A 21,263-nucleotide genomic window follows, 5' to 3' on the forward strand; every position below is an offset into this window, starting at 1 on the left:
TTACTTATTTATTTTGGAGGCTGCTTTGGGTCTTCGCTGCTGCGCACGGGCTTTCTCTAGTTGCGGCGAGCGTGGGCGACTCTTCATTGCGGTATGCGGGCTTCTCATTGCGGTCGCTTCTCTTGTTGTGGAGCACGGGCTCTAGGTGTGCGGGCTTCAGTAGCTGTGGCACATGGGCTCAGTAGTTGTGGAGCATGGGCTTAGTTGCTCCGCGGCACGTGGGATGTTCCCAGGTCAGGGATTGAACCCGTATCCCCTGCGCTGGCAGGCGGATTCTTAACCACTGCGCCACCAGGGAGGTCCCGGTAAGTGTATGTTTGACTTTATAAGAGGCTGTCCAACTGTTTTCCACGCTGGCTTCACCCTTTTACATTCCCACCAGCAGTGTGTGTATGAGGTCAGCTGCTCGTCTTGCCAACATTTGGTATCGTGAGTTTAAGTTCTAGCCGTTGTCATGGGTGTGCAAGGCATCTCTCTGGGGCTTTAACTTGCATTTCCTTTATGACGTTGTATCAAGCAGATGAAAAGATGCTTACTGGCCATTAGTTTACCTTCTGTGTAGTGTTCAAATCTTTTGTCCACTTATAAAGTAGGTTGTTTGGTTTCTTGCTGAGTTATGAGTTCTTTATATATTCTAAATACAAGTCCTTTGTCAGATATAAATTTGCCTTATCTTCTCCCAGTCCGTGGCTGGGCTTTTCATTTTCTTAATGGTGTCTTTCAAAGAACAAAAGTTTTAAATTTTGATTAAGTCCAATTTACTGTATTTTTTTTTCTTTGAGTGTTAGTGCTTTATGTGACCTAAGAAATCTTTGCCACAGTTACGAAGCTTCTCTCCCGTTTTAGCTTTTACCTTTAGGTCTGTCATCTGTTTCATTGTGCAGAGCGCAAGTTCAAGTTCATTATTTTTTTCCATATGGCTTATTCGGTTGTTCCCGCATCACTTCTGGAAAATCTAATCCTTTCCACAATGCATTACCTTGGCCTTTCTGTGGAATGCCAGTTACCTATATGTGTAGGGAGGAGTCTATTTCTGGGAACTCTAGTCTGTTCCATCTGATTTATGTCTATCTTACGACCAACACCACATGGCCTTAATTACTGTGCTTAGTAAGTCTTGAAATCAGGTAGCCTAAGTCTTCCAACGTGGTTCTAGTTAGTTTTAGTGTTTTAGTTATTCCAGGGCCTTTGCATTTTCACATACGTTTTAGAATCAGCTTGTCAATTTCTACCAAAAGCCTGTGGGGATTTTGCTGGGGTCACGGAGACAACAGAAGATAGTTTGGGGAGAATGGAAGTCTTAAGATTAGGTCTTCTGGGGCTTCCCTGGTGGCGCAGTGGTTTACAGTCTGCCTAACGATGCAGGGGACACGGGTTCGTGCCCCGGTCCGGGAAGATCCCACGTGCCGCGGAGCAGCTGGGCCCGTGAGCCATGGCCGCTGAGCCTGCGCTCCCCAACTGGAGAGGCCACAGCAGTGACAGGCCCGCGTACAGGAAAAAAAAAAAAAATTAGGTCTTCTAAATCCATAGGTGTGGTGTCTCTATTTAGGTTCTGTTAGCAATGTTTTATAGTTGTCAGTGTATACAGATCATACACATACTTGAAAAATTTTATCCCCAAGTATTTCAAGTTTTTTACGCCATCGTAAACACAATTAAAAATTTTTCATTTACAGTTGCTTCTAGCACGTCGAAATGCAAGTGGGTTTTGCATATTGACCTTGTATCCTACGACCCTGATAAACTCACTCAGTAGTTATTAAATGGCTTTCCTATTGATTCCTCTATATTTTTTCACGTGCATGATCACGTCACCTATAGAAATAAAGGCAGTTCTTCTTCTTCCTTTCTGGTACTTCTGCATTTTCTTTCTTTTCCTTGCCTTCCTTTGCTGGCTAGGCACCCCAGCAGCCTGTGAGGAGAAGTGAGCACAAACACCCTTGCCTTGCTCTATATTTGGGGCAGAGGTGGGAGGAGCATTCAGTGCTTTACCATCCATTACCACGGCAGCTGTACAAGAGCTGTGTATATGCCCTCTACCTGGTTGAGGAAGTCCTCCTCTATTACTAGTTCGCTGAGACTTTCTATCGTGAACAGGTGTTGAATTCTATCAGATGCTTTTCCTGCATTCACTAAGATGATTGTATGGTTTTTCTCCTTTATTCTGTTAATACGGTGAATTACACTAATAGGTTTTTCAAATGTTGACGTTAACCTTGCATTCCAGGGATAAATGCCACTTGGTCATAAAATATTATCCTTTTACATAAGTTGGATTCACTTTTTGCCAGTATTTTGATAATGGTTTTGGGGTAGTGTTCATGAAAAGCAGTGATCTGCAGTTCTCTTGAAATGTCCTTGTCTAGCTTTGGTGTCAGGGTCATGCTAGCCTCATCGAATGAGTTGAGAAGTGATCCCTCTTCCTTTATTTTCTACGAGTCTGTAGGGCTGTTATTATTTCTTCCTTAAATATTTGACGATATTCACCAGGACCTGAAGTTTATAGGTTTTTTTTTTTTTTTTTTAAGAGGGTGTATGTAGCCTTGAATGCGTGGCTAAGGAGGCTAGTAGCATTTATGGTTTTTTAAAAATTAATTATTTCTGGCTGCATCGGGTCTTCGCGGCTGCGCGTGGGCTTTCTCTAGTTGTGGCGAGTGGGGGCTACTCTTCATTGCGGTGCCCTTCTCATCACGGTGGCTTCTCTTGTTACAGAGCACGGGCTCTAGGCGTGAGGGCTCAGTAGTTGTGGCCCACGGGCTCTAGAGTGCAGGCTAAGTAGTTGCGGCGTACAGGCTTAGTTGCTCCGTGGCATGTGGGATCTTCCCGGACCAGGGCTCAAACCCGTGTCCACTGCATTGGCAGGCGGATTCTTAACCACTGCGCCACTAGGGAAGTCCCAAATCTATAGGTTTCTGATTATGGGTTCAACGTATTTAAATAACTATATGGCCATTTCTTACGTCAGTTTTGGTCATCTGTATCTTCCAAGAAATTGGCACATTTCAGGCAGGTTGTCAAATCTGCGGGCACAGTTCATCGTCGTCTTCTACTTGAACATCTATAGAGTCTGTAGTGACGGCCTCTCTTTGTACCCGGTTTCGGTAATGTTTGCCTTCTCTTTGCTTTCTTGCTTAGTACAGCCAGAGGTTTATAAATACTTTTGTGGTATCATTAATTTTCTCTATTTTTTGTCCATTTTACATTTCAATGATTTCTGCTCTTACCTTCATTCTACTTCTATCTACTTTGGGCTTAGTTGGTTTTCCTCTTTCTAGCTTCTCAAGGTAGCAGCTTATATCACCGGCTTGAGAACTTTCTTCATATCCAAGACAACATTTAAGCTGCAAAGCCGTATGTTTCCAAATGCTGCTTTAGCTGCATCCCACAAATTCTGGTATGTTGTGTTTTTATTATAATTCCAAATATTTTCTAATTGTCCTTGTAATTTCTCATTCGATCCAGGGTTTATAACTGAGAATTCTCCAGATATTTTTGTGGCTGCTGGTTACTGATTTCCAGTTAAACTGCACTACTCTGCAGTACATTTGAGGCCTGTTTCACAGCCCAGCCTGCGGCCTATCCTGAGGAAGACTCCACGTTCTCTGACAAGGATGTCCGTCCTGCAGCTGTTTGGGCTCCACCTGTGTTCGTCAGGTTGAGCTGGCTGGGGTGATGATGTTCAGGTGTCCACCCTGCCTGTGGCAGGGTTTCCTGGGTCCACCCGCTACCTAGAGGTGTGCAATCTACTTGGTGAATAGTAGATTCCCCCTTTCCTTTCAGCTTTGTCACTTTTTGCTCCATGTCTTTTTTTCCGGTCTGTTTTGTTTTGGCTGTGCTGTGCGGCATGTGGGATCTTAGTTCTCTGACCAGGGATGGAACCCGTGCCCGCTGCAGTGGAAGCGTAGTCTTAACCACTGGACGCCAGGGAAGTCCCTGCTCTGTGTCTTTTGAAGAATTCAGGGGCACACGCACTGAGGGTCTCTCTATGTCCTGCAGATGAAGTGATGCCCTCACTAGGATGCAACGCCCTTCTCTACCTTCGGTGGTTTTCCTTCTCTGAAGTCCACTTTGTCTTATAGTAACATCTAACCATGACTCCAAATCTGCTTTAAAAATCCAAATTTCCCCTTCTTTTGCCTAAGAGCATCTGTGCATTACCAAATCTTCTGCCTAGAAGCAGAAACCATCCTCACTGAGGACTGAGGAGAACAAAATGCACCAGTCCTTTCCCACCACCTGTCCCAAAGCAAGGTGCTCGCTACACCTGTGTGCACCCCTGCCCCAGGACGCCCCCCACCATTCACTATGGAGCAAAGTAAAATGCCAAGGACAGCGCTTAGGTTAGAATAAAAAGACAGCCTGGTTTGGTACAAACTTGCTGCACAAAAGCGGGTCTAACTCAATCAGCACCAGCTTCCAACTCTTAAGTCGGGTGCTGTAGGCCAGAGGATGGGGTGTTAACAGGTGAATAAAACAAGGCACGGTAGGTAACTCCACCACCATTCCTTCACTCAGTGTCCCTGCTGTCAGAAGGGACTGAGGTCGGGGCTGGACCTCAAGGGTCTGGATTTCTACATCCCCCATCAGAACCACAGGACCACAGAGCACTTCTCTGAAGCAGGGGAGGCAGGACCTGCGGGACCTGCTGGCCCTGGGAGTGAGGGCAACTTCCACAGGCAGACACAGCAGCAGCAAAAGTGGCTTCAATTATGCAGCCTTCCTTTCTCCCCCAGCTTCCCCGGGGGGAGCCCGCTGTCCTGGTGCTGGTCACCTGGTTCAGGTACTCGGAGGGGAACAGGTAACCCCCTGGAAGGAACAGGCATTTACTGCCGAGCATTCACGTACATGGAAGCATTTCTTTCCTGGGAGCAGAAGAGAAAAACTACCCCCAAAACATACCATGTACCCAAATTCAATGGATGAAATCTTGGCCTGTACGATGGACCAAAGTCCCCAGAAGAAATGGGACGCAAGGGCAAACCTGTAATTACAAAAGCAGGAAATGCACATGAGATGTGTGGGACCAGTTGGAGGACCGATGACGTCATTTCCTGCCAGATGGACGTTCTAACTCATCTGGGTGCAAACTGTCTGCCTTGGCCGACCCAGTGGGACGATATTCCACGGCAACAGAGCAGCAGGAGCCCACAGCCGTCCTCTCCCCACCGCTGGCCAGTGACCTTGCAGGTGCGAACACCCCGACTCCCTGTCCCTGGCACACGGAACACTCGCAGGACCCACCTGGAGGCCTCAGTGGCCGCTGCTGGTGAAGCGTGGGTCACACAGGGAGAGAAACCCTCTGGCACGCGTGTGAGCGCACAGCCTTGGCGGCCCCTACCCCACCAGCAACAGGTGGAGGAAAGCGCGGGCCTCCGGACAGCCTGCTGCCATCCCCCATGCCCCTCTCCCCCGGAAGTGAATCAGGAGGAGGGTGTGGCCAGCTCCCCACCTCTAGGCTGTGCCACGTTCCTCTTCACTGCAAATCCAAGTTCTCAAAACGATAAAGATAAAAGCTCTAATTCAGGAACGAGGGCTTCGGTGCCGCCCTCACCAGACCTGACTCTGCTTCTCTTCATCCCTGACCCACTAGATCCCCTGGTGCTACCCTTTCTGTCTGGGTCTCCTCCACCTCCGCTTTCCTATTTCCATCCGATCAAGAACCAGGGAGGGAAGCTCTCTTCTGCAGGCGGAGCCGAGGGGCCACCAGGGTGGCCTCAGCTCAATGAGAGGACTGTGGACAGTTCCGAGGACAAGAAGGAGGCGCTCTATGCTGAGGGAGGAGGGCCACAGCCACTCAAACCGTCACTGTTAACAAATAATCTCATGGAAGACCCCAAAGATTAGGAATAACTCAGGCCTCCTGACCAAAGAGATGAGTGAGTGTGAGAACACAGTGATCTAGACCTTTGCGGAATCTGGAGCTTTCTCAGCCCTGCTTTGACAGCTGTTGAGAAAACAGATTTTTAATTCTTTTCTAGGAGAACCATGTTACTTGGTGGCACCCAGCTCTCCAGGAGCACGAGTGAGAAGAGTGTGCAGGCCCTGGCGGCAGCGGCTGTGCAGGAGAGTCCACGGTGGGGATGACGGTTCGGAACGCCACCCTCGCTCCCGGACCTAGTGCACAGACCCTGCTCTCCTCACTGGCTGTGTGCTGAAATCTGGGGGATCCGAACACACTCGGCCACGTGGACAAGAACCAAACATTCTGTTTTTGACAACGTACAAGACCTCGAGATGTATGGTCATGAGGGAGCTCCTAAAATACTCCTGTTTGCAAGGAGGCATCCCAAGTACGCACTATAAAGAGGGAAGCTATCATTACAAACCGACAAAGGAAAAAAATTACCTATTGACTTCAAGCAACATTTCTTCTTCTATAACGGACTTTTCTTCATTACTGAGGTTTTCAAATTCATTTTGGAATGCAGCCAAGTAATTGGAAATGAAATGGAGCTTAAAAAAAAAGCAATGACATTAGGATCAATGATGGTTAAAAACAGGTGATGTCAATGCTGTCACGAAGTGCACACGTCAAGCGTGACTCTTCCGGACATCAGCAAAGCCCGCCACCCTGCTCTGCCCAGGGGCGTGGTCCAGGGAGCTCACCCACCCGGCTGGGTTCACCGGGTTACAGTCAGAGAACTAATGGACTCGATGCCGTACTGTCGGCAAGACCACTACTGCTTCTGCGGAAAGTAATTTAGGTAGAGTTGTTCCTTCTAACTCACACTCCTGTCTTCCACTGACCGCAAAGCGGGGTCGGCCTACTCCACACCTCCCCAGCCCGGCTGCTGCTCCACGCGGCGCTGGCACGAGGCACCAGGGCACCCTGATGCTCGTCAGCAGATGCTGCCTCAGGGCAGGCGCCGGACCAGGCACTGTGAAGGGGCCTTCCACGCCTAAGATGCTGTGATGATTTCCACACTTATGTCCATAAACTGGCAGTGTCTGATTCTGGTTTGGAGAAGACACAGTTTACCCTAAGGTTCTACCAGGCTGCACGTTGAGTCTACATATGAATTAGGATTTATGAGAGCCCCTGTTCTTTACTATTTCATACCATATCAAAAGGCAGCAGAACACAGCCAACCTCGGCTTGTTTGCTTTTGTAAAGAAGAAAACAGCCGTCAGTCTTTCTCCCCTGTAAGAACCCTTGCTACCTGGTTACGCGGCTGGAAGGCACTCCCCACCCTTTCCCTGTGTCGCCTCTTCCATCTTCCTGCTCTAAAGTCGGCTTTCTTACACTACACCCCCTCCTCCACCAGAAAGCATCATTCAAGATCAAGCACTGTCCTAGGCAGGGGGCCGCAGGTTCTGAAGTAAACCTGGCACAAAAAAGATGACTGCTGATACCTATTAAATTCTGTGTAACAGGCACACTCCCCACGACAACAAAATAATTTCTGCAGATGAGAAAACTGAGGCACAGAAATAGTACGTTACAACCAGCAGTGGCAGATCTGGGATTCAAATCCAGGCCCATTAGTTTTTAGAACCCATGCTTGAACCACCACCCTAGATGGTTTAATTTCTTGGAGACCCTAAACGCTGAAGGTGGCAAATGAAGATAGAAAATTTGAAGAGATTGAAACCCTAAGAAAGTGGTAATTAATGACCCTCCCTCCCCCAAAAGTTCTAGGCCCAGATGGTTTTATGGGCAAAATCTACCAAACTTTCAAACAACACCATCTTAGATAAATTTGTTCCAGAAAATAAAAAGGGACACTCAACTCATTTTGTAAGACTAGTATAATTTTTATTCCAAAAGCAGGTATGAATACTTTTTTAAATGAACATTAAAGTCCTGTTTCACATATATGCATAGATGTAAATCTCCTAAAATAAGAAATTGCCTAACTGGATCCAACAGAGCAATACAAAAGAACGTTAACTCATTCAAATAGTTTATTTCAGGAATTTCAGTATTGTTTAACATTTTAAAACACTTCAATGGATTAAAGACAGAAAAGCATGAGATTACCTCAGTAGATACAGACAGGGTATCTGATAGAGACCAACACTTGCATGTGATTTTAAAGCCTCTCAGAAAACAGGAATGGAGCTTCTTTACATTTCCATTGCTGTGCAGTGTTGGGGGTTACACAGCTCTGCCGCCTTCCACTAAAATGAAATCTGTCTTCTTACTGAAAATCTCCCCTCACTGGTTTGAGAGTTCTCATCTCTGGAGCTGCCTGCCCAGTGATTTTTAAAAGTCTAATTTCTTTTCAGCATGGCAGGAACCTGAAGCCTGCTGTGTTCTCCTCCCTGGGGTCAACAGCCCCACATTCTCCCACCCTTCCTACCCACATAGCTTGAACTTGAGGTCCAAAACCGTCCCGGTCACTCTGCTCTGGACACGCTCAAGGTCAACAGGTCTGCCTGAAAATAAGGCCAGAAGAGAGCAGCCCAGGTCTGGCCACACGGCAAGGCTGTATTTGAACGGCTGCCCTTGAGCGTGGCCACCTGCTGGAGACTCTCCCCATGCCCAACTCAGGCAAGTGCTCGAGAAACCTCTCCTGAATGAGCTACTGCAGCAACTGACTGCATCCGTCCTCACCCCCGGCCCCTGGGAAACGTTCTGACCAGGCGGGGATCCCGGGAGAAGGGATGTCGGGCGGCAGGGCCGCCCAGCGCGGGCGGAGCTGCTGCCCTGCAAGGCTGGCAAAGGTGGGCGCAGTGCCCCTCTCCCCAGCCTGCTAGCTTCTGCATCACTACATACTCATCCTCAACCCAAGGCTTCGGCAGAGGCTGAAGAATGGAACAGAGGGCTTCCTGGGGAGAGACTCCCACAGGACTGATTCTCCAGTCACTGGAGTCGCATAACCCAGGACAGGAAAGGGGTCTGTGAACACTGCAACAGCTACTGAACCACGGTGCCCACAAGACTACTTCTGCCTGCACAGAGTGAAACAAACAGAGGCAAGTCAGTGATCCCCAAAAGAAGGCTAGAGAGCAGGAGGGAGGCTGGGCTTTGGGAAAACACTAGAAGGAATCACAAAGGAGGCTGTGCTCCTCTCTGACTGGACGCGGGTTACCTCTGGCACAGGGATTTAAAAAGGCTGGACTCAAATACTGAGTCTGTATCTTGACACAAAATAACATTTTAAAGCAAAAGGACCTGCTTAACCAACTCCATGGTTTTAAAAGGGCATCTTTAAAAGTGAAGCTGTAATCATCTCTGACTGGGTAAAACTGAGGTATGTGGTTTACTTCTCGTAAGTGTACTGAATACAAACGCAAGTCTCCTACCTGTTGCTTCCTGGTGGGATACTTCAGGATGTTTGCTCTGAAAAAAGGGTACTTTTCGTAATTATAATCGTACATCCATTCACAGAAATGATTCCCAATGTCGAATCCCCTGAAAAAGAGCGAGAGGCACAGAAAATGAGGCAGCAGCCCCGCTGCGAGCGCCCCCAGGACCCCGGGGTCCCGAAAGCATGAATGCTTCAGTGACGGGACAGACCAAAGCACCCTGGCCCGCTGTCTGGAGCAACCGCTCAGGAGTGCCGTCCTGCGGTCAGTGCTTTGGTGAAGCCAATGAAAGGCCAAGTTCTGGATTCTGAGGACCTGGCCCCTGCTCCCACTGACGCAGCTGAGAACAGGCTGCGCTGCCCCACACGGCCATTGCGGCCGCTGGGACACAAAGTGCTGGCCTCCAGGGAGGAAACTTCCAACTCAGGATGGTATCGTGACCTACTTTCTCCTTCGTTCCGCACACATACAGAATACTGAAATAAAAACATTTGACTTTACCTGTAGTTGTAACTGCTGTATTCAAAGTCGATGAGCATCAATTTCTGGTTTTCAGAATTCTCCCTGCCTTCCAGCAATAAGATATTACCTGCAAAAAGGTTTGGATGACACGACCTTTGCTCTGGGCACGTTCTGTCATCGAAGGCGCAGGTCAACCAACCCAGGGTGGTTCTGATCCTGGTAAGGGCATCCTGACCACGCAGCGAGCGGACGTGGCCGAGTCACGGGACGGGGGGACAGGGTGTCAGGAGCAGCACTGACCTGGGAGGCCTGGCCTGAGAGCCCTGCTGCCAGCACCCCAAGAGCAGCGTGGCCTGGGCTCCCCCCCATTTCCACACGGGGGCAGGAAGGGAAAGGTCTGCTCGGCACCCTGTAGCTCTGGCACCCCCAGCAGCCCCAAGGCGGGCGGGGCTGTGGCCCCCAGCTGGGAAGCTGGGCCCTGGTGTCCACACAGGCCCCACTGCTTTGCCCCCAAGGAGGAGAGCACAGACAGTGCTCCCATGACCATAGTTCTTTCCCTTAGGCTGAATTCTGGGCAGAAGGGGCTTGGCTGCCAGACTGGCCCCCCAGGCACGTGCTCGGAGAGGCCCACGCTCTACCCAACGTGCTGCATCTCTCACGGTGGCGCTCGCGGGTGGGCTCTGCTGAGCCAGGTTCAAGGCTTTTCGGCACACATCGTCCGTTTCCGGGAGCCACTGATAGGAGAACCGGGGCCAGACCCAGTGTCCAGCTCCCGCCCCCTCCACGCTCTCCCCGTGTTGCCGTGGCCAGCGGGGGCCTCCCTCAGCCCGTCGGCGACCTCTGGGCCGTTCACCATCACCCGCTACACACACGAGGCTGCTTGACTCGACTTGCCCAGCAATTATCAGCTAATTAGTAACAGGTATTCTGGCTCAAACTAACGTCTCACTGATGACAAGTCTTCACTAGGGACTGTTCTCCAAATTAAAAACAAGCCGTAGAGCCTAGAAAGGGCCCGAGGGTGGACCTGAGCCAGCTGCGCTGGGCAGGATGAGGACAGCAAGGCAAAGCCAGGCGCCATGGCAGTATCGGGGGGAGGTGCCCGGCCGGATGGGGCCTCTGACGAAACTGTTATGTTTGAAATAACACTGGGTAGAGTCCGGTTACAGTAAGGGGTACATGGGAGTGCAATTTTTTAAAGCAGAGAAACCCGAAGTCATTAGAAGCATGTGAGCCAATGCTGAGAGAGAAGGGGGCTCTGGCCAGTGTGGTGGGCTGCAGGTGCAGAAGGCAAGCGCCCCCAGACTGGTCGAGGAGGCCATCTTCCTCTTTGACGCCTTTCAGACTGACAAAGCCAACTGACATGTTTACCGAAAGGAGTTAAACACTGAACAAATACGTGACTTCGTGTATCCCAGCTCTAGGTTTAGTGGATATTCTCACATTATTTCTTATAGAAATGGGATGATACCCTACACGTTTTTCTAAAACTTGCTTTTTCTCCTATTGATGTAGCCTGGAGATTTTTCTGTTGGTTTGTATAAAACTCGACCTCACTCTTAATAGTCACACAACACTTTGTGCATGGCTGTGCCATAATTCCATGTACCTAACCCTCTCTTCATGGGCACCTGGCATTTATCACACGCACTGGAGGGAATCTTCTCAGCAGACACACGAGCCCCACCTTCAGCCTAACAGGCAGCATTTCTTACCTTCCTGACAGTCATTGTGACAAAACACAACTGGAGATGGAGTGGATTCAAGTAATGATCTGGAAAAGGAAGGTTTTGCTGTTACTTCTCACCCTTTCAGCTCCCTCCCGTGGCAGCACCTCTGCACACGCTCTCCCCCCTCCGGGGGGCCCTCCTCGGAGCCCTCTGACCTCGGACCCCAGGCAGAGCCCTCTGTGTCAGTCTGTTTTGACCTCTGGTTTCCTTCACAGCTCTCATCACAACCTGACATTTTTTTATTTACTTATTTTCTCTCTCTCCTAACAAAAGAGAAGCTCCTTGCAGACTGTCTTGGTCACATCTCCTCAGAACCCATCCTGATGCTGGCTAAGCACACACTCAAATATGTGAGTAGTTAAAGGTGGAAATGCTGACACTCAGGCGATGGATGAAGGCTAGAAGCCTGTGTGCCCCCCGCACCCTGGAGACACCCACGTAGCCTCTACTCAGAAACCAGCGTCAAGCTTCTTACTCCATCCCCTGCTAGCTTGGGCTGATCTGTTCCCCTCATCGGCTGACACTCGCTGGCCTGCCCCCATAGTTCTTGTTTTGGTTTTTTTTTGGCCGTACGCGGGCCTCTCACTGTTGTGGCCTCTCCCGTTGCGGAGCACAGGCTCCGGACACGCAGGCTCAGTGGCCGTGGCTCACGGGCCCAGCCGCTCCGCGGCATGTGGGATCTTCCCAGACCGGGGCACGAACCTGCGTCCCCTGCATCGGCAGGCAGACTCTCAACCACTGCGCCACCAGGGAAGCCCCTTGTTTTTCGTTTTTGTTTCAGAAAAAACCTACCGCCCTAGTCACTGACCAGGACTAGAATTCTGGAATTTTACTTCCTCCGTGAAGCCACTCATGTAAAACTGTAATCCCAGATGACAGAATTAATCTGTTTAAACTCATCCCACAAAACTCCAAGCCTCAGGTGATGCTTCCTGACGTTCACTGAAAGCAGGTGTGCTGACTAAGAACATTTACGTTTCTGGACGGACGCGCTTTCACTAAGTTAGGAAACGGGAGCAAACACTCACCTCAGGTTCTCTAGCTCCAAAGGCAGGTCGTAACTGAGGAATCTGTGCAGCTGCTTAACTTTGGGTTCCCCTGTGAATTTAATTCTCAGCACTTGATTCAGGTATCTTGCAAAAGAGGGGAACAAAGGATCAGTGCTCAATTCACCTAGCTTGCTTTTGGGGCTCCAGTTCAATGTAACCATGCAAAACCCGCAGGGCCCCTGACCCCAGACGGAGAGGAGGGAAAAGGGCCTGGGGTTCAGCACACTCTAGGATGTGGATTTTCTGCCCATCCAGCCTGTTCAGGAGCACTTCTGCAAACAGCCTTCTTTCCTGGTTCAGGAATTGATTTTTACACTCGAGAACCATTTATTCATGACACGATCATCACCAGCGGACAGCCTGTGCGCTGGCGCACTGGGGAAGGCCTCTGACCCGCATGGCAAGCAAGAGCTGCTCTGGAACCCCTGGGAGCCACCGGCGGGAAGCTAGGTGAGAGCCCAGCGGCTGATCACTTACTTTTCCATTGTTCCAAAAAGCCATTTTGGTTCCTTATTGAATGGCATTTTCATACCATGAAATCTGGCCATTTTCTCAGCTATTTCTGCAGAAATATCTGGCAAACTTAATTCTTCAGTGTCTAATCGCCGGCTCTGGAATTAAAAAGGGGAGTTAGAAAATGGCATTCATCCAGGTAACCTTGAAGCGTGAGATCACACAACCCTAGAGCTAGAAGCGTCTTTGTAGGGCATCTAAGTCTCATCCAGGGCACAAAATTCCTTCAGAACGGGCACTGTGCACTGCAGACAGCACTTCTCAAGGAGGGGCAGGCCAGCCACAAAGGTCCATTTCGCTGTGACAAAGTCCTTCTCACGCACCTATGGTCCTGCTCTCCCGTCACTCTACCCCACACTGCGGGGGGCTCCTTCCTAGGCTCAAAGCGCCGGGTCGTCAGCAGTGTATGCCGTGGCCCGCGTCCAGCTCCCCCATCGGCTCAGCCCTCCTCCCAGACACAGGGCAGGCGGTGTGGTGCTCAGAACAGCTTCCCAGCAGAAGGGGCACCAGGCGCTCGGGGCGAGGGTTTCCCACTCCTGCCCTCGGGGCAGCTCAGCACCCAGACTGGCCCAGAGCAGGCTCTCAGGGCAAAGCCGACCAGGGACAGGTGTGGCAGGGGGCTTCCTCCGTCTTCTGCTAGTGCAGCCTGCGGCCACACTCGTCCTGGCTGCGCTTTCACGGCTACCCACGGGAGCACCTCTTATCTTTTCCAAACCAACCACTTCCCTACCAAAACCCAAAGAGAGAGTTTTCTGAGAATCCGAAGCCATACAGCACAGGAGTTAAGAGTGAGTGTCCCCAAGTTAGAGAAACCCCAGCTCAAATTCTGGGTTTAACACTCATTTCAACGCTATGTGGCCAAGGGTGTACTTTGATACCTCTGTGCCTCGTTCTCTGGGTTCTGTAAAATGGGAACCAGGACATCAAGTCCCCGACAGGGAGCTCTGAACTAAAGCAGATGCTGCAGGTCAAGGCCCTGGGCCAGCACCCAGCCATGGAAGTCTCAAAAGATGGCAGGTGCCTTGTGATTGGAGCTGAGAGCTCCCCGAAAGCATCAGGCTCAATCCTCCCCTCAACCCCAGAATCTCCCAAGTTATCAAGTGGCGACAAGGACAGGGAACTCTGGGTCTAGCGGCGGGACACCAAGGACTCCTCGGGGCAGCTGGCACAGCTTTCATTCGGCTCTGTTAAAGAATGCCCGTAACTGGTTTGGCAACAGGGATAATTTAAAGCTAACGTGCTCAAACGTGAACAAATCTTGGAATCCAAGCTCTTTTCCCAGCACAAAGAAATATGAGACTGACTACCATTCTCAGAGGTCACTGCTCTCGTATGTCTGCTGGAGGACAGCCATGGGAACAGGTGAGATGGACTCCATCTCACCCCATTCAGCGGTCAAGGGTAAACCTGGAAATAACACACGCTGACAGGCTGAGGCAAATGGAGTCGCTGTTTCTGGTGGCAGAAACAGTTGAACCCTGGCAGTTTCATATGGTTCAACCTAGCATTTTAAAATAATTTTTTAAAAATCTTTACTATGTTATGTAGTAAACGTGTACACGAGTACAGAACTTTAAAACTTTAAAAGGAGAACAGGGACTTCCCTGGCGGTCCAATGGTTAAAACTTCACCTTCCAATGCAGGGGGTGTGGGTTCGATCCTGGTGGGGAGATAGGGAGCCAAAAAACCAAAACATAAAACAGAAGCAACATTGTAACAAATTTAATAAAGATAAAATAAAAAAAAAAATACAAAAAAAACCAAAAAACAAAAAGAACAGGAGAACAGTAACTATTCCATAGACATAACCACCTATGTGCCCTGATCTCAAGGAGCTGTGTTTCCCCTCGAGACGTTTCCATTATTCTAAGTTGTGTTCACTGGTTCTTTACCTTTTCTAAAAAGGGAAGTTTTATCACATGTGTATTTATTTATTTTTTAAATTTATTTTTTTTGTGGTACACGGGCCTCTCACTGTGGTGGCCTCTCCCGTTGCAGAGCACAGGCTCCGGAGGCACAGGCCCAGCAGCCATGGCTCACGGGCCTAGCCGCTCCACAGCATGTGGGATCTTCCTGGACTGGGGCACGAACCCGTGTCTCCTGCATCGGCAGCTGGACTCTCAACCACTGCGCCATCAGGGAAGCCCCTTTAAAAAATTTTTTTTTTAGGTAAGAAGTGGATTTATTTAGAGAGAAACACACTCCACAGACAGAGTGTGGGCCATCGCAGAAGGTGAGAGCGGCCCACGTGTGTATTTATTAAACAATTTGTATTGTGCTTTTTACTGGGCTTTATACAAATGCTATGATACCATTTGTAGCCTTCTGCAATTTGGTTTTATCAACATTATGTTTTTTGAGATGGATCCACGTTGGCACTTATAACCATACGAAGTGTTTTGTATTTCCAAAATTCTTTCTAATACTCTGCTATCTCATTTGATTCTCATGCTAGACAGATGTTACTGTCTTTAATGGGAAACTACAAATAAAACTATAAATAAACTACAGGGATTTCCCTGGTGGTGCAGTGGTTAAGAATCCGCCTGCCAATGCAGGAGACACGGGTTGGAGCCCTGGTCCGGGAAGATCCCACCTGCCGCGGAGCAACTAAGCCTGTGCGCCACAACTACAGAGCCTGCACTCTCGAGCCCGTGAGCCACAAATGCTGAGCCCGTGTGCCACAACTACTGAAGCCCATGAGCCTAGAGCCCCTGCTCCACAACAAGAAGCCACCGCAATGAGAAGCCCACGCACCGCTACGAAGAGTAGCCCCTGCTCACTGTGACTAGAGAAAGCCCGTGCACAGCAACAAAGAGACAACGCAGCCAAAAATAAATAAATAAATTTATACTAAAAACAAAAAAAAAAACCTACAGCCAGGCACCAGGGAAAAGACTGAAAGGACTCTTCCATATAGGGAGGTACATCCATTCCTTCAAACACGCCCCAGGCTGGCAGCTGGCACACACGGCACCACGTGTGATCGAGAAGAGGGCACCACGCCCCCTCCAGCCCCCGCTGGACGCAGGCCTGGCGAGCAGAGCACCCTGTCGGCCAGGTGTCCTTGTGCTCTGCACCGCCTGCACGACTGTACCGGGCGGCCCTGCACACCGAGGCCTCTCATGGCCAAGACATCACATGAGGCAAGACATGAAGGCAGCAGCCCCTAGCCCTTAGGGAGCTCACAGAGCTCAAGAAGGGGTGCCCCCCCAAAAAAAGAAGGGGTGCCCTTCCACGAGCGGAAACACAGGCCAGCAAGGCTCGGCATCTCCACCCAAACAAGCCGGTCACGAGGCCCAGAGCTGCCCCACACTCAACTTTGTAGGGAACTCTTGAGGCTTAAAGCCCTCTTTGGGGTTTGGGGCTCAGGGCACAGGGCACGGGGCACAGGGCGGGGGCTATGCACACAGAACTCTAAACGAGGCACACTGGCGGATGCTAGGACAACACTAACAACGCCTCAGCACAGCAGGGAAGGGAAAACAGTCCTGCAAACAGAGGATCTGAGCAAGGCCTTGAAATGTGAAGGAACTTGACAGGCACATGAGGGCAGGGGAGACCCTAAAGTGAGGGGGCGGGGGCAGTGGGAGACAAGGGAAAGAACAGTGGTGGGGCCCGCAGGGCAAAGACCAGACACGTGGCACAGTGCGGGCAGGGCCACATCCTGCAGCAGGTTCTATAACCGAGGCCCGGAAGTTGTTAGGTTTCACAAACAGGCCTCCTCGGAGATTCTGGGGGTCCGGTCCCAGACCAGCAGGTAAAGCGACCGCAACAAAGCGAGTCATGTGAATTTTTTGGTTTCCTAGCGTGTCCAAAAGTAATGTTTACACTACACTTCAGTCCATTAAGTGGCAATAACATTATGTCTCAAAAAACAATGTACATACCTTAATTACAAAATATCTTATCGCTCAGAAATGCTAACCATTGTCTGACAATGCAGGGCCACCACAGACCTTCTATTTGTAAAAACCCAGCATCTGCGAAGCTCAGTTAAACAAGGTCTGCCTGCATGGTTCTGAATGAACGTATCTTTGCAGGAAAGACAGAGGTTTTGATGTAAATTCAAGAGAAATTTTGTTTTTCTTTACTTCTGTGATAACATAGGCCACATTTACTATTTCGGACCACAGTGCCTTGGGCTCCTGCACTGACGGTGACGAGACAGACTCTGTCTTCTCGCTGTGGCTCCCATCACCTGACCAGCCTTCCGCACATCTTACCGGGATAAACTGCTCCAGGCGGCCTTGGGGGAAGATGCCAAAGAGCTTTGGCCCCAGCGACCTCTCTGCAAGGATGGCAAACATAACGCTCTCCAGAACCATGGCCTCGGCGCCCTGAAACAGATGGCAACACACAGCCGGTTAGTGAGTGTGGACCACGAGCCAGGCATCGGCAGTCCTTTCACACGAGCCGTTTCGCCCACTCCCACAGCAACCCTGATGGCGCAGCATCATCATTATTATTTTTACCAATCGTTGTTTTTATTACCACTGTCCCCACTTTAAATACGAAGAAACAGGTCTGTAAACTTCAGGACCCCTGCTGGCAAACATCACACTATATTGATGAGATTTAAAATTCAAGTTGAATTTAGGTCACTGGTTCCAAAAATAGAACAGTATCAATATTTTATCGCTTCTATTTATTTTAAAACTCATATGAGTCTCACCCTTGGCATCTTATCAAAGGTCACAACAATTCCATCCATTCTGGTGACGGTTGATCTGCTTTTCGGTCGAGAGTGCCCAGGGAAAGAAAATGGTTCAAAGGGCCCTCTGCCCATGAAACTGGCCTGCGGGGTCCCCCACGAGGTGCGGGGCCCATGCCAAAGTGCACCCTAGCACAGGGCGCTCAAGGTTTCGGTTTTCTGCTCTTATCCCCAGTCTCCTCTGTCGTTTAACATTTGTCTTCTTGTCTACACCTCTTTGACGCTCCTACGTTCCACCTTTAGTTACTCCTAATAACGAAGTGGGATCTAGAGCCATTCTGCCTTCAAAATCCACCTTTTGGTCTCAATTCAAATCCACTCCTTAGTCCTCTTCACTTAAGCAGGAAATTACAGCTTAAGAGTTTCCATCGGTTGGGGTGAAGGGCGGGAAGGAACCCTGTACCCAAGCGTCTTAAGGAGCTTCTACAGATGGAGCTTCTACGTCGATGTGTCGGGAGGGGCACCAGGTGTGGTCTGGAAACACTCTCAGGTGATTCTAGGTCACCCCTTGTTCAGAAAGGGGCTGTGGGGACAGGATCTCAGAGAAACTGCTCAATAAAACAGAGCTCTTTAAAATACACTCATTTTACCAAAATGATGGAGAGACTTAGCAGGACAAACTCATCAGGCAGGGACATGATTCTAAAGTTGGAGAGAAGAAAACAAAAAGCAAAAAAGAAAAGCTACTTCCAAAGGACATGGGGCCACATTAAAGTAAAAAGTAATTCAGTCACTTTTACATTTTGGGGAGAATGGGTTTGTTGGTAATCCATCCACCATCTTGTATAATCTCCACAATTATGATCTAACCATCATCACCTTGTGAGGCCCAATCTCTACTCACTAATTTGCAGTTCTGTACATATGACTGCTATGAACTGGACTGTGTCCTCCCAAAATTCAGAGGTTGAAGCCCTCACTGCCAGTGCGATGCTATTTGGAGATGGGGCCTTTGGGAGGTGATGGATTTAGGTGAAGCCACAAGGGTGGAGCCCTGACGGGGTCAGTACCCCTATAAGAGGAGTCCCCAGAGAGCCTGCCCTCTCTCCCTCTCTCTCAGTCTCTGCCTCCCTCTCCGCCACGTAAGGACACAGGTAGAAGACGGCATCTACAAGCCAGGAAGGGGCCGTCACCAGAACCTGGCCGTGTTGGCACCCTGCCCTTGGACCTCCAGCCTCCAGAACTATGAAGAATAAACCCAGGTGGCTTTTTCTGGCAGCCCGCGCAGACTAAGACAACGACAATCCAGACACAGCACTGATCTATCTAGTTAATGGATTTTAGGAGGATTCGACCAGATGGGTTTTATTTCTTAAACGCTTAGAGAATGAGAACGAATTCCTAACAGCTCTACTGAGCTGGCAAAATGTTTTCACTCACTCACCTGACCTCACAGCAAACCCAGGCAGGAGGTACGGTCAGTGCTGGCCCCATTTACCTCAACTCCGGCCTCAGAGACACCCCACGGGAAGCGAACCCTCTGCTGCCGCCCGCCCGAGCGATCGGAGGCTGGCATCGTGGACGAGGAGGTGTCGGGCTCGGCCCAGACCAGGCCACTTGCGGGCAGTGGCTCTTGGCAGCCCCTTGCCCTCTGTACGGTCTCCCACCTCAAAACTCCAACCCACTCCCCAACTGTTTCCAAAGAGTAGGATCGGGATCTCCTCTGTCCTACGGAGCCAGGATTTTGCCAGGATTAAAGTTTGGTTTTTCAACCTTTTTCTGTGTAGAGTGACTAAGCTGGAGGGCACTGGGGTTGGCATATGTAAGACACACATGTGCAGCCAATCCGAAATAGCCCTTTACGTCTGAAATGTCTAGTTCTAGACACAGATTTAACCCACAGTATGACTTCAGGAAGTGTGCGTGGTGCCCATGCAGCGCAAAGTCTGCTGGGAGCTGACTTCACACGTGGCACCATCACTGGTACTGGGGCCGAAGCCACAGTGTCCAGGATCCTCCAGAGCAGGGTCCACCCGGTGCCAGGATGGTGGAGAGAAGATGGAAAGAGACTTAAAGAACTTTGCAATTCTCTTCAGCACTGCTCTGCACACTGTGGACAAGAAACACCTTTGCTCTTCTGTGATACTGCAGTTCAATATTTATTCACAGTAGGGAGAAGGGGCGGCGGTGTGTGGAGGGAAGAATTTGGAGAGGAAGGAAATGAAAGAAAATGCCAAGTCACAAGCAAGAAAGATGGGTAGGTTACGAAGGACAGCAGGTATCCTCAGGTCTCCAAACCCTCAAGGAAAGCGAGCTCAGTGAAGCACAGGCGCAAGGGCGTGACCTGGTCCGCCGCCCGCAGCACCCGGGCTCGGCCCCCACCATCCACCCACGGCTGGTCCTGCTTTCTCAGGAGAGCAGCTCCATACCTCAACTTGAAACGAATCACGATGGCTTCAGAAATACTCATTCATATATTCACCCCCCCAAATATAACTTGGACATATACTCTGTACCCGGCATGTGCTAAGCCCCAGGGAAACAATAAGAACAAGACACACGTGGCTGCTGCCCGGACAGAGCCTGTGTTCCAGGGACAGAAACGGCCGGAACCGAGCAGGGCCATCGGCAGACCGGGGCAGCGCAGAGAAGGAGCAGAGGGTATCCTGACGGAGCGTGACGGGGTGGCCACCCCCAAGCAGATACGGTGACCCTGACGGGGGCAAAGCAAGGCCTGGGAGGGGCCGATGCGCGGAGCAGAGGAACCGAGGAGGAAGAGGACCGAATCAGCCCGGAGAAGCTGCTGGGGCTGCCGCGGGGTCTGGGCCAGATACAAAGTCCTCGGCGTACAGACAGCGTTAAAGCTAACGAACTGGCCGAAGAGGCGCCGCACAGAGCCTGAGGACGCCCAGCACCTACAGCAATGTTTCCAACCGACTGTGCCTACAGCAAGAAACCCATTTTACACGGCAACCTAACACCCCCTGATGTAGCCGGGTCAGCAGGAGGGGAACCGGGGCAGCCGGTAGTGCGGGAGGCGAAGATGCCTGCTGTCAGGACGGGCGACAGCATGTCCTGTGTCAGACGCTGTGGAGACAGTGAACAGGGGGCAGAGGAAAGTGGGCCCTGGATTTGGCAACACAGAAGTTGTCGGTGACAGAACCAAGAGTGGCTCTGGGAGCAACGGGGACAGGGTCAGACGGAGACCCGGGCAGAGCGGGCAGGAGAGGGGGAGGGGCCGGGGTGGGGGGCTGGGGGAGGGTTAGACTGACTTCTCAATTCATCTGTGTGGTTTTCCTCCTTTAAAAAGTCCAGCAATAATATCGAGATTATGACCCTCCTGAGAAGACGTAACAGCATTTCTCTGGTGGGGAGGGGAGGCCAAAGAGCAAAGAAGGTGACACACACACAGCGCAGGCCAGGGAGATGAGCCCACCAGACTCGCTGGCCCCCTCCTGAGGCTTAGCACCACAAACGGGAATGGAGCCAGGCCTCCCGCTGGAGGAGACCGGCCATTCAAAGAGGCTCAAGGAACACAAACCACCTTCCCCGTTCTGACAGCCAACTGCCCACCTTCTGACGCAGAGGATCAAAAACAAAATC

General features: G+C 50.4%; 1 protein-coding gene across 4 annotated transcripts in view; it reads right to left on the reverse strand.

The window, feature by feature from the left end:
* The window catches only part of CHKA (choline kinase alpha), a 59,804-nt gene that overhangs the window by 1,138 nt on the left and 37,403 nt on the right, over positions 1 to 21,263 (reverse strand). For 3 of the 4 annotated variants that reach the window (XM_065881847.1, XM_065881846.1, XM_065881845.1), the window contains 8 exons: positions 17,233 to 17,346; positions 12,971 to 13,104; positions 12,473 to 12,577; positions 11,430 to 11,488; positions 9,754 to 9,841; positions 9,250 to 9,358; positions 6,347 to 6,453; positions 4,900 to 4,981 (listed from right to left, as the gene is read on the reverse strand). In XM_065881847.1, the coding sequence (XP_065737919.1) occupies positions 4,900 to 4,981; positions 6,347 to 6,453; positions 9,250 to 9,358; positions 9,754 to 9,841; positions 11,430 to 11,488; positions 12,473 to 12,577; positions 12,971 to 13,104; positions 17,233 to 17,346 (798 nt within the window). The remainder of the gene's footprint in view (positions 1 to 4,899; positions 4,982 to 6,346; positions 6,454 to 9,249; positions 9,359 to 9,753; positions 9,842 to 11,429; positions 11,489 to 12,472; positions 12,578 to 12,970; positions 13,105 to 17,232; positions 17,347 to 21,263) is intronic. The other variant, XM_065881848.1, reaches the window with a different exon arrangement.

The sequence above is a fragment of the Phocoena phocoena genome, chromosome 8 (genome assembly GCF_963924675.1).
Source record: "Phocoena phocoena chromosome 8, mPhoPho1.1, whole genome shotgun sequence".
Classification (NCBI taxonomy): Eukaryota; Metazoa; Chordata; class Mammalia; order Artiodactyla; family Phocoenidae; genus Phocoena; species Phocoena phocoena.